At 36.7% G+C, this 13,749-nt stretch overlaps 2 protein-coding genes across 2 annotated transcripts in view; both read right to left on the bottom strand.

The window, feature by feature from the left end:
* LOC131799988 (NLR family CARD domain-containing protein 3-like) overlaps positions 1-13,749 on the bottom strand; it is an 82,242-nt gene that overhangs the window by 16,179 nt on the left and 52,314 nt on the right.
* On the bottom strand, positions 6,024-13,247 carry LOC136276865 (uncharacterized). Its single transcript, XM_066168299.1, has 5 exons — positions 12,915-13,247; positions 12,636-12,708; positions 9,349-9,408; positions 7,585-7,634; positions 6,024-6,093 (listed from the first exon to the last, which is right to left on the bottom strand). The coding sequence occupies exons 1-5, from the start codon at positions 12,977-12,979 to the stop codon at positions 6,024-6,026; spliced, it is 318 nt and encodes a 105-aa protein (XP_066024396.1). The 5' UTR covers positions 12,980-13,247.

Here is a 13,749-nt window from a genome sequence, read left to right on the forward strand (position 1 = left end):
TTACAAAACGCATGACTTAAAGCAAAAACTGATCACACGGAAAAGCAGTTTTTTTCAAACCAGATGTTTTTATCGTTAAATTTGTTTGGTATTCTAAAAGATGATTATCTGCTGAAAGTCAATTTTCATGATCATCTGAGCAGAACCACAGCAAAATAACTTCACATGAGTTTGCACATTCCAAACTCAAAGATGAATCCTTAAGTGGTCATCTGCAATCCATGTCTACATTTCAGTTGATTATTTTCTCTCATATTTTTTCATCTCTGATAAGGATGAGTTGGCGCGGAAATTTTTTTTAATATTTGTGGCAATGCTTTCTAAATGTAATTCGGCTGATTGCCCACAAAATGCGTAGTTTGTTATGTACCCAAAAGCAAAACAATAAAAGTAAGCGACGAAGACTACGAAACCTAACGATAAATCAAGAATTAGAAAAAAAGACTTTTGCTTGAAAAACAACTCTCTTTTGCAATATACAAAGATTGCGTTAAAGATTGAGAAATGCAAAGTTTTACTTTCAGTTTTTACGTATTGTATAACCTCCTCAAAACTTATTACGGATTCCTGCATTAGCACGTAGCTGTCGCTAATGTAGATCAGAGGACACCGCTAGCTAGGAACATTTTCTCGCCACTGTCAGAGTAAAAAAGAACTTTATCGAAGCATTAAATCAGCATTTAAGTGAAAGCTTCCTGACTTTATCAAATATCAGTCGCAAAAGTCAGTTCAAATAACCACAAAGCCATTCATGGCTGACTGACTAACAAACTTTCCAAAACTTTTTCTTGTTGCAACATGATTCGAAGACATCCAGTACGAATAAAAAAGACTCAAATGATTAGAGTCCCATAGCTAAGAGAGGGGTTTTATTTGACCCTAAAGGTAACACATAAACGATTTCACTTGCTAAAAACAAAGTTGAACTTTTACTGATGTAATAATCTCAAAACAAACAACTTTGCGGGGAAGTTGAATACAAAATCTTCAATCCAGTTGTGTTCACGATCAAAACGCAAATACCTCTCACATTTTTCTTCCAGCTTTGTTTCAAATGAACTATAAGAGTTTTTATGAACTGCTCAATCAACTTGAAAATGATGATGACAAACTTAGAGACTCAGAGCAAGGCCAGTTGACGATAGATCGAGACAGGAACTGCCAAATTAATGGCAGCCACGAGGAAATTTCTTCTGTACATGAAGACAGTTTCAAAACAAATCTACTTTCATTAGTCCGATCGCACCAGTGCTCTATAATGGTCGTATGAGGCTAATTCGAAGTGCTCTCAATTAATCACTATTGCAATTGATGATAGTACAGTAAACAAGCCGAAATAAATGTACAGTATGATCATCAGCGTAGAAAAAACTCCAGTTTTAGTTAGACAATGACAGAACTGAGTAAAACGCCATAAAAGGTGTAATTTAAGGCTCGTCTAATAAATCAAGTTTCCTTACAATTTATTTACCAGAGCCAGAGTGTACCAAAGTATCATGGCCAACTGACTTAAAAAGTTTTCAAAACCTTTCTTGTTGCGAAATTATTCAAAGACATCCGATAAAACATCAAAATGACTCAACTGATAGGAATCCTGTAGAAGAAAAGTAATGTGTTTCCAATTTACGAGTTTCAAACAATCAAGTTCCCCAGCTGAGGCCAAAGTTAAACGTTTACTGAATATGCAACAATCTCAAAATAGAGAACTTTGCGGAAAGTTGAATAGGAAACCTTTAATCTAGTTGTGTCGAAGATCAGAACTTGAATGCCTCTCAAATTCCTTGTCCACACTTTTCGTGAACGAACTTTGAAAGTTCGTTCAAAAGAATTCAATTTGAAAGGGATGACTAAACTAAGAGCCAACCTGTTTCCCGTTTGCTGATCAGTCGATAACAGATCGAGACAGGAACGGCCGAATTTAACGTTAGCCACGAAGATATTTTTCTGTATGTGCATGTACACATTTTCAAAGCAAGCATCTGTTATTCTTCCAGACAAATCAAAGAGATCAAATGTTATTTTTCCCTTTTCTACGTGCTCTATAATGGTCGTACACGGCTGTTTCAATCTCAGAATATCACTTGTTGATAATCGCATAATAACTCGGTAGCTTTAAGTTTACAGTATGATTATATAGAGTATTGAACTCCAGCTTAAGTTTAACAATGACAGAACCAAGTAAAATAACGATAAAATGTTTCATTTAAGGCTCGAATATTAAAAAAAGTTTTCTCACCTTTCATCTACCAGAGCCACTGTGTACCAAGTATAGTCGCAAGGTGGAAATGCTCTCTGACAACAACGTACCGCGAGTTAGTTTATGTAGCACTCACAAGTCACGCATGAATGCCATCATAAGCAATTTCCATGATAAAAGATACACAACATTTCGAAAGAATTTTCTGGAACATTCACGGCTGATGTTTTTCCGCGAACTTGAACAAGCTACTATTTGTTTTGTAAATCACTCCGAGCGAGTTGTTCTCCGGGGGGTGAGAAATTTCATTCTGTTTTTTAAAACGCCAGAGTTCAGAATCCATGGGTGTAAAAGCGGACTTGCTGATTGTTGCGAAGGCACGAATAAATGATGGTTTTTGCTACATCGGTTGGAATCTGACCGGTATAAATTGGCGAGGCCATTATTATGGCTAGACAATCCTCCCTGGTCATCGAAAGATGATAAACTTAGGGTAGAAGAAACGCATTTATTCGAAGTAGTCAGCTTCCAACCTAAAAGCGGTCCTTAACCTCATCACATTGACGATGTTCACGTAAAACACGGCAAACGCTGCCAACATGAGGCGGACAAAGTTGATAAGGTGAATTGTTTGGAATTTAATTGACACAGAGCCACGGAATTGTAAAAAAGGTATTTAGCAATATGAATCCAATCAACGGGAAACTCTTCTTCGAACGTACCCGATGCCCATCTGATTGCCCTTTGATTCAGAGACATCAATTTTGTCGAAGTTCTCGTTGGGCTGAAAGCAAAACTTGGAATCCAAATATTGCCCCAAGCAATTGCAAAACTCACCAAAATTTGCATGTCAAACTTGATCCAAAAATAGAACTTGTTATACTGAAAAGCGGGTACAACGTTACCTTTTGTTTTATTGGTGTAAAATCAAAGATATAAGTGTATAAAATTAACACGAAATTCAAAAACTTTAAATCTTTATACTTTTACACGAATATATTTTCAAAGGCTTTAACATTTTTTTCCGGTCCAATAATTTGTTGTGTTCGTCTTCGATATGTGAGCTCACGAGACCTTGGTCATAGACTGTTTCCCTCTGATGGTTTGAGAAGTCCATGCGATGCAATTTCCTCCTCGTTTGTGAACAATTTTACTGGCTGACGCCAAAAGAGAATGTAGGCATGTCTTGACTGACCTTTCTTGCTTGCCACCCTAAAATTTGCTAGTTCCCAGTCTTTCTTGCGCGGCCGAGGGTTTCGCGAGAGATTAGCACTATATTAACAAAGGGAACGATGAGAAACGAACGAAAATCTTTTTACACGCGGACCTCTCGAGCACTACCTAAATATCTAAAATAAGAGAGACAACTAAGAACGAGTCAGCCTCAGAATGGCATGGGATCATTCGCACTTTCCCAGCAGACAACATCATTTATACCCAGTGCAGGGCGAGTTACTAACGGGTCCATTCTTCCATCATACAAACCGAACACACCTCCTGTTGGAAAATCAGACACACACCCTATCAGACGTGTGCGAAACTCGCATAACAATGTTACAAATCAGGTCTCGCCATTTCCAAAGGATTGGTAACACCATCCTCTAAGCAAAAATATGAAAGTTTATCACCTGTGGATGTTGTCGTATTCAGTCTTCCATCAAAAGATATATCTTATCAGAATTTTGGTTTGTAGTATCGGTAACTATTTTTACGAGTTGTGACATATTTTGTCGATCACGCAGGGCGAGTCAAAACACAAACTATGAGTAAAAATACCCAGCGATACTACACACCAAAACGTCTCATAAGTTATTTATTACCCAACTGCTTTATTTCATGGGCAAAAAGTGGGAAAAGCGACGCAAATAGAGAAGTGCAGCACGCGCAGCCAACCGATTAAACAAGTTTTTTTTACAGTACAAAATAACCAAATGTACAATATCACAGGAAATTTTTACTAGATTCGCGCGTTATTATACTCTACTTGGTGCAATTGAAAATAATGAGCAATTATTGGATGAGGTTGAGCATAATATCATAAATTAGCAATGCCGGGGTCTGAGTTATCTGCCGAAGCCGAAAGCCGAGGCAGATAACACAGATGCCAGGTTTGATAATTTATAATATCATGCTAAAACCAAATTCAATACCTGATTTATCATTTATTTTTTGAAACAATTTGCTAAAGAAGAATCTTCTCTCTGATTTTTCAAGAGTTTGAGAACACTACACGGACGAAGGGCTTGGACACTAGGCAGAATTTAAACGCGACATGAGAAACCAATATCTGCTATTGTATATGGAATGTATGCTCTCGACCAATCAGAGTCTTCATAGTAAGTCTAACGTATAATAATTTTGCTTCCACGCGAAAGAAAGTACATACCACATGCAATCCAGTACATGTCACGAACCACTGATACTTCTACGAGGGATCAAAAATGGGATCTCAAGGTTGCAATTTACCTACCAGGTTGAAAAATATCATGGTAGTACAATTATTTACCAAAGCCGATAGCCAAGTTCAGTAATCGTTTTTTTCCTCTTTTTCATTTGATTAATGAGTTTCGTTTTCCACATCATTTACCAAAATCACTCGTTGACAACTTAAGGTGATGTACCTTTTTCCTTCAGGCTGACAAGCGCACAACCACGCATGAGCAGAATATCATTGCAGGGAAATCGCATTTCCAAGAGATTACCTTTGAGAAACCATTATTTTCAAGGTATGCATGCTCTTAGCCATAGGGAAGGAAGTATTTATCACTGATGATGTTGATAAATTGTACTCACCAGTATGAATATAAAGTATTCTGTGACCCTTAAATCGCCCTGGGTTGGTGTTCATCTCGTGTAGCATTCCTCTAATGGCTTTGACGTTGTACACGGGGTCCACCATAATTCCAGTTGTTCTGGATATCTCCACAATGTCCTCTTCATTAACAGATACAAAGATTTCAGGGTTCGTAAGGTGCAAATTCAAATGCAAATGGTTAAGAAAAATTTAAATCATGTTTTTATTTGGTAATCAAGCAATTTCGAATGCATTTTGGAATAAATAAGGAATAAATAAGCAATAAATTATAATAATTATGGATATAATTATCCATTATTATTGTCTTGCACAAACCTGTGGTAAAGAGGGGGGGAGGGGTGGGGGCAGGTAAACTTTGAGGTCTGAAACATCATTGAGTGATCATTCCTTCTAAATTGTAAAACAGATACACTGATCGCTTGTTAACAGAGTACATATCATTTTAACTTTCAGCCATAAAATTTCAGCTTTTAATTCGCACTGAAATAAATCAACATGCTGTCAGCCAGAGAGCATTCTGAAAACAAATTTTCTGTTTGGCGTTAGTACAGATCAGAAAGAAATGAGGGGCAAACTTTTTTTCATATTTTCGAGTTTTGAAAAGGTTATTTACTAATAGATAGAAAAATAACTCTTTTCAACTGCATGTCATTTCAGTACCAAAATAAGCAGGTTATTATTAATATATGTAAAAGGCTACAAGAAACCCATCCTTTTGGGCAAAGTCTATAAAAGTTGTGTGACTCAAAAAGGAAAAAAAAAAAGTGAAGAAAAGTTAGTGCGCTGCTGGGAGCTTACATCAATTTTTTTAATTTTTTTTTTTTTTTTTTTGCCTGACAGACATCTCCAAAAAGGAGGGACTGCTTGTAGTCTAATTATGAAGAAACCAAAATCTGCAAAATTATTTGAATAAACACCAACCTAACTCTTCTTCAGTGGATTTGCCATAGCCCTTTCCCTTGTATCCATCAATAATGTCAATTATTTCTTCTGCTTGAACATCTAGTCCACCTATTTGAAGGTCTTCATTGATTTTCTGGAAAAATATGTTGCATCATCACACACATTCACTGCATGACATCTATGAATAAATGACAATGATGTTACTATTACAGGTCTCAATTAGTCTCCAGTGTTCAAAGAAAACAAGGGAAACTTTTAGAAAGATAGAAAGGCCTGTGAGAAATTCTCAAGAAGAACAATCTCTTTGGCTTGAATCTTCAGCATGTATAGCTTAGGTAGTTGCAGAAATTTTTTATCAGCCTATAGGTTGAGAATAAAGCTTTTTCATAATGTTCCCCAGCATGACGTGGTTTGTCAGGGGTTTCTGAAAGGTGATACAGCATTTCAGTGGCAACTATAACAAAAAACTCAGATGTGATTAGTTATCACTAACAATTCAAGCACTAATAGGACAGTGTATGTGTCATGCCTCTTACTGAACAGTGTAACAGGACAGTTGATGTCATGCCTCTTACTGAACAGTGTAACAGGACAGTTGATGTCATGCCTCTTACTGAACAGTGTAACAGGACAGTTGATGTCATGCCTATATGAGTGGACAGCATGTGTCATGTGCACACCCTGTTACGAAAAACGCATAGCCAATACATCTGGTTTCTTTCTCAAATTTTGTTATAGTATTGATTTATTGGTAACAGGATTTTGTGCTAACATTAACATATCGGACTCCCACTTCACAGTCATCTGATTGTATTAATCACTCATAAGATTGCAGACTGAATTGAATTCCACTCGTTCCTATTATTATTGCAATAATAATAATAATAATAATAATAATAATTATTATTATGGTTACCCTAGTTCTTTGGTGAATTGTATTATCGACAAATGTGATTATTCCTCTACACCAGATACTAAGACAAAATCTGATGAAACTTTAAGAGTCAATATTCCTTTCAAAGATCAAGTCTCAGTGAACATTGCCAAAAGACAAATGCGCGATCTCAGTTCAAAAATTGGCATTGATGTGCAAACCAGTCTACACCAGTAAGAAACTTGAGCAGGACCTAAAGCTTAAAGAAATCAAGCCAGGCATCGTAAATCAGCATAGCGTTGTTTACTGTTTTAAATGTGATTTGTGTGATTCAAATTACGTCGGATATACGACGCGCCATTTGTTTCAACGCATTGCTGATCATCGATACTCTGCCATTGGTCGCCACCTGAGAGATGCCCATGGGAACATTGACTTACCCAATGAGAGCCAGTTTAGAATGCTTAAAAAATGTGGACGAAATGGGATTGTCTTGTTTATGAAATGTTGTTGTACATAAGAACAATAAGGCCCAATTTAGACACCCAGAGCGATTCCATTAGGGCCAAACTTTTTGTTTAACTTTTAACGCTTTGTAATTTATTCACCGCTTCACTATATATACTCGATTTTATTATTTTAGTTCACTTGATAATGACGTTCTGGAAACGTCGAAACGTCGTGTTATGCTTTATAATATTTTATCGCAGATTTTTATTGTCAAATGTTTTACCAAATCTTTACTTATTCGAACCAAAAAAAAAAATGGAAAAACAAGGAGAGTTTCCCACTTACAAGATGTTGAAGACATGTTCTTTGGGCTGACGATGTGAAATTACTGCTCTCTGCTCAGGGGAAATTAAAACCAAAGCACCTATCACTATTTATCATGGGGGGGAAAGGAAAGAATGAAGGGGGATCGCATGGTTTTCAGGAGAACAGAGGGGGGGGAGAAAAACAGTGATTGCTAACAGAGTACAAAGGGGGGGGGGACTATAAGACATGACTGCCAATGAGGGGGGTCATTAAAATACCACAATGATTTAGGGGGGGCACAAGGTTAATTTCAGTGTGATACAACAAAAATCCTCCTTCCCCCCCCCCCCCCTAGGTAATATATATAGTGACTGGTCCCAAACATGGCAAAGCCTGCATGGATGGCGGTACACAAAAAAATAAATAACTGGATTTTAGCATTGGACAATCCATGGGGTGGCTCTTCCTGTCCACTTTTGTCAGGTCGAATTGGAATTTAGAATGCTGGTATTTCGCTGAGAGAGAGGAAACTGGAAGACCCAGAGAAAACCCCTTGGAGCAAGGACAAGAACCAAAAACGAACTAAATCCACATGTGATGCCAGGTCCAAGATTTGAACCCAGTTCACAGTGGTGGGAGGGGTGGGAGGGAAGCACTCTCACCACTGCACCCTCTGCTACCACAATTAAAGCTAAAAGTTTAAATTAAGGTTCAAAAGTTGCTTTTCATTTCCATTTCCAAAGGTCTGTATTTCAGGTAATATAGCATTGAATCGCAACAGCTCCCTTCTTTAATTTCTTGAATCATGATTGATGCTCAAGATCATATATATTTGGAAATTTCAGCCTGGTTCCAGCTAAGAATGGGTCTCTACTCTTTCCTTGCACCCACCCCACCCCCCTCATTTGCCTTCTCACTAAAGGGAGTTCAGGTGAGAAAGGCAGAGATCATGACATTGAAGTAAGTGATGGCTGATTTAAACTTCTTTACGATCATGATTACCTCAATTTTTCCACAATTGTTAAAAAAGTTTTGAGTTTCATCCACAATGTGTCAGGATGCTATAGTACATGAAAAAATACTTTGATGAAGAAATAAAAGGGAAACTCATCTTAAGCAAAAAAAGTAGTACCTCAAATCATTAAGTAAACCTAAAGTGAATTCATGGGTAGTACTATGCAGAATATTATCTTTTTTTGTCAGGTCAACCTCTAAAGGTTGCAATTCCGATAACTGAGCTATAATACATCTGGTACAAACTTAGCCGGGATCCCCACACAAGTCCTCCCCAAGTAATCTGCCATATTTAACCCTTTAACTCCCATGAGTGACCAGACAGAATTTCTCCTTCCAATATCAATACAATATCAAGCACACAAGTGATGAGAATAAAAAAAAAACCAATGAGGGGATTATAAGTTGATCCAATACCAAATTCTCCAAACTAACATCACAAGAACTGTATGGCAGACAGTAAGGAGAATTACTAACAAGATCTTGGGAGTTAAAGGGTTATCAATCAGTCCTCCATCTTAAACCCATTACACTCTAACATCAGTATGAACATTCTCCATACTGTCCCTAAACATTTCTTAAGGTGCTGTCAAGGAGAATTTGTTTAACAATCAAGAGCTTCTTTTCCTGTATTCTTATGGTCTTGATGTGTGATTCAGGGGTGATAATATTACTCATGCTCTCCCCAGACTCCTAAGGCTGCGCTAATGCAATGCATTGCATAATGCATCTTCTTATTATTCCTTCCTATATGCTTTGCTCATCCAATAGCAAAAAGGGTCACCTCACCTTTAATCTCTCAACCTTTCTTTTGGCCAGTGTTTGTTGGGCTTCTTCTCTAAATGAAGTCTGCAAGATGCAAAGACACTTCAAAATTAAAATCAGTTTAGACATGACCTGCTAAAGCTACTGGCTAACATTCATAATATGACATATTTAGCAATTTTGTGACTGCATTACAACCTGATTAGCCTGTGGTTAACTATAATCGTGATATTTTGCCACACCCAAGGATCTTAGCTGACCATACTGGCCTGTTTGTATAAATAACAACATGATTTTGAATGCAGTTTGGTGTTACTAAACATGAATTAATTTTTCAAAAATAGAATTGCACGCATCCATATAGGGCAAGTACTATTTGTAGCCTTTGAAAAATTTACCAGTGCTTATTTAAACCAAATTGCACAAGAAATCATATTGTTACTTGCTAATAATTTACATGAAAAACCCATCACAGAAAGTCAAAACGGATGAAATTTGGCTGCACCCATACGCTATTTTTAATTTGCACTTGTGTTATAACTTTGCACTTGTGTTATATGAGAAACATGCATAATTTTTTCATGTAAATTATTACATGAAAAATGTAATTTTATTGGCTGAAAATGAATGCATTCTCATGTAACACAAGTGAGTGCAAATTACAAATGAGCTTGCATGCTTTCAAATTTTGTCTGTCTTGACTTTCAGTGATGTTTTTAGATGTTTTTTCATGTACATTATTGGTGAGTGATACTATACTTTCCCTTGTCATTTTGTGTAATAAGCAGTCTTGTAAATTTTTCAAAGACTACAAATTGCACTTGCCCTACCAGCTCATGCAATTTGGTTGTCTTTGTGCTAGTTAACACCAAATTGCACTCATAATCACATTATTACCAATATAAAACCGCTATAAATAAAGCAGTGAGGGCCCAAAGCAAAGGATATTAATTATCATGACTTATTAAACTTTACAAAAAATGTGGGGAAAGACACAACAAGTGGCAGGCTACACAGATCTAACACATCTAACAGTTCAAGGTAAATTGTGTGTCAAAGTCATTGTGTGTGTCAACAAAACTATCTACTAAGCTGTAAAATACTACCACAAAATTATTGTGTAAAAATCATCTCACTTTTTTTTGCACATTATAAGTCAGCTCATTCCTGTTCTTTCCTTTTCTGGGCATCCTCCAAATATGTTTTAAGTTCTAAAGACATGATGAAGCTTATTGAACTTAAAAAGTTCAAGTGAATTTTTTTTTATAATTAAAGCCTAAGAATTTAGACCTTCAATTGATGAAAAGAGTTACAAGTTTTAACTGAAATTGACTTACTTGGATCATTTTCCATTTCAAGGGAAGTTGTGTGCATCTGATAGATACCAACTAATCTCTTTCCTGCAAAGGAATCAATTCAAATTTTCATTACCCAGCATTAGATCAAAGTTTTTACCCACTTACAAGAAGTGATCAACATGTAACTTCTCCCTATAATATCCATACATCATCCAGCAAACAGGTAATGAGAATACTCAAACTTATCAGGTAGCAGTTATCTTGATCCAACACCCAAAGTCTCTTAACTAATTTACAGGGAACAGGAGAGAATTAACAATCACATCTTAGGGGTTGAAGAGTAAAAAAACCCAACAGAAGCATCCCAAAAGGCATTCAAAGTAACCCAGTGAATGCGCGTAAAAAATTGCCATAACGATACATATTTAGTTCTCGATTAAGAAAAGCACGAATACGATTCGAACTCATAACTATAAAAAAAATCGTTGCACAGGTGAAAGAAGTTCTTAAAAGATCAGACAAGATTAGAAATGCAGGTTACTTGTACAGTTCCAAAAGTTGTTTAATCGATTAAGCTTTGTCCTTCAGCACTTTCGTCAAATACTAACTTGGCAGATGAATGCCACCGTCTCGATTGCGAGCGTTTACTTTCCATGCTTCTAGAAAGCGGCAGGGCCGCCAATTTGAAGTTGTGGGTAATACACGATCTTTTACGAGAGGTAAGCTGTTTAGTTCCAAGACTGATGTTTAAAAACAGTGTTTTAACGAACTTTCTCCAATTTGAGGTGCAGTTTTTAGACGGTGGTTATTATACTGACGGCTAATGTAGACTTCTGTTCCGGAGGAAGGTTTATGCACTTCCAGAAAGCCTTTGCCTTCTCGATATCTTCCGCAGAACTTCCTGAAAAAAGACACTGTAACCACGTCCGCCATGATGTTATTATTTTCGTTTCCAGGGATGCACGGTAACAAAGTTTATCTTGCACAGACCACCCACACTGTTTATGCACAGAGCTTCCCTTACATCTTTGATTTCTTATGTCCAGTGTTCATGTATTAATAACAGACATGTTGGTTATTGAAGTAAATATTGTGTTCAGTATGGTTAATGGCTTCACGTACAAATACATGTACCTACAGCAAGCAGTTATACTGTAGGTAAATTATACTGTTCTCAAATGTGTATTATTTTTTTTTTAATTAGTTTGAATGCTGTTTGGCTGTACAAATATTATATGCAATAATTGCAGCCTGCATGAATAATAAGCTGTGAAACTGACTTTCTTGGCCCTCCCCCCCCCCCCCATACTTAATTCCCAGTCCAGACTCCAGATAAATATTCCAAATTCTTTGTCTTACATTCCCAATGAAAAATCCAACTGATTGAAAGCTAGAATATCATGACAGATGCTTGTATCCCAACACTTTAACTCCCAGATCAAATTTGTAATTCTCCTTACAGTCAACTATACAATTCTTATAATATTAGTTCAGAGAATTTCGTATAGAATCAACTAATTATCTGAAATTGATCTTTTTCTTAATTCTATCACTTATCTGATTGATATTGTGTAGATATTGTAAGGAGAAATTGTGTCTGGTCACTCGTGGGAGTTAGCAGGTTAAATCGTGCAGGAAAATCACGTTCATTTTCAATATTGCAATATAGAGGAGAAATTAACTTTTAAAATAACTCAGCTTGAGGAATATTTTCCAACTTTCTCCATTTGAAACCAATTCACTTTGGATTTCCACTTTCATCAATATCAATTCTCGAAAATAAATTTGACTCTTGCACGTTTGCGTTATGCGTCCGACAAAAAAAACCTACCTTCGAAATTCAGATTTTACATACAGCAAAATTTAGGTACAAATACCAATAAGCTTGCTGAGTGTAGAGAACTGGGAAGCTGTGACAAGGATTACTGACGGTGTGCGTTTCTTTTTATGTGCGATTCGTAAATATCCCCACATAGTTATTTTACGATGGTTTTTTAAAAGCATTCTTCTTACCTTTAGCTTTGAGCTTCTCTCCTGATATAAACACAATCTGTCACATAACGCTTGAAATCGATTCGACCAACAGCTGCCGGAAAACATTGATATGAATTCAACTCAATCACATAGAACCTGTCGGTTTCGATTCTCGATCAAATAGCTCAAGATGTAGGTAGTTTTTCAAATCGTCTGTCTAGTATTCGTACTACTGGCCCCAAAACTCATTTTGTTCTTGTCAATAAGTTAGTCGCTCTTTACGAATTTTAAAGACGTAGCATTTAGTTCGCAACCTACCGTCGATTCTGTGTTGCTTTGCAATGATGGGATGCTTCGAGGACCACGCGAACACAGAAGATCATAATACGTCAATCACCTTATATCAAAAATAATCAAAGGCATTCATCCGGATGACTGAGTGCATCAGAACAATGAAATGTCTCGAAATAGAATAAGAGAGATAGTAAGTTATGCGCTCGGTAAGATAATAGAGAGAGTTATTTCTTCGTCTTGCCAGGAGCGTGGGACAAAGTAAAAATTCCGAGCCCCTACGGGGAATTGAACCTCAAACCTTCCGATTTCCGCGCTCCAGTGCTTCACCATGAGCCACAGAGACTCCACAGTGAGCGAGTATAGTTTATGGCACGCGTCCTGCAGACGGTTAGTTTCAAGACGCTTAGTTAATACACACTTTATTATAGTTTTTGTTCTGGTTCATTTATTATTATCATAAGTGTTTCGTTAGTTAATAATTATTACACAATAAGTTTGTTATCTCCGATCAATGTCCCATGTAAGTACACGTACAAAGATTTTATCTCAGTCATCGCTACTAAATCATCGCTGCTAAATCGTCGCTGCTCGATAATCGCTACAGACTATTTGCTACTGTTACGAGCTAGACCAAAGTAAGTCTTTATTTCTTTTGCATTTACGTTGTTTCCTTTTGTATGTATTATTGGTGTAGTTCTCGTATTCAGTTTTGTGTGCAATCGCTACATTTTTAGTTAGGTAAATATGTTACATTTCGAAACGCATTTTTCTTAGTTTTTTTCTTTGTATCCTCTTTTAGCTCGAACCACACGCAACCTTAACCGCTACTCTCATCAAGCAAAATTACGTCTTAACGCTA

Source organism: Pocillopora verrucosa, chromosome 6 (genome assembly GCF_036669915.1).
Source record: "Pocillopora verrucosa isolate sample1 chromosome 6, ASM3666991v2, whole genome shotgun sequence".
NCBI classification, from domain to species: domain Eukaryota; kingdom Metazoa; phylum Cnidaria; class Anthozoa; order Scleractinia; family Pocilloporidae; genus Pocillopora; species Pocillopora verrucosa.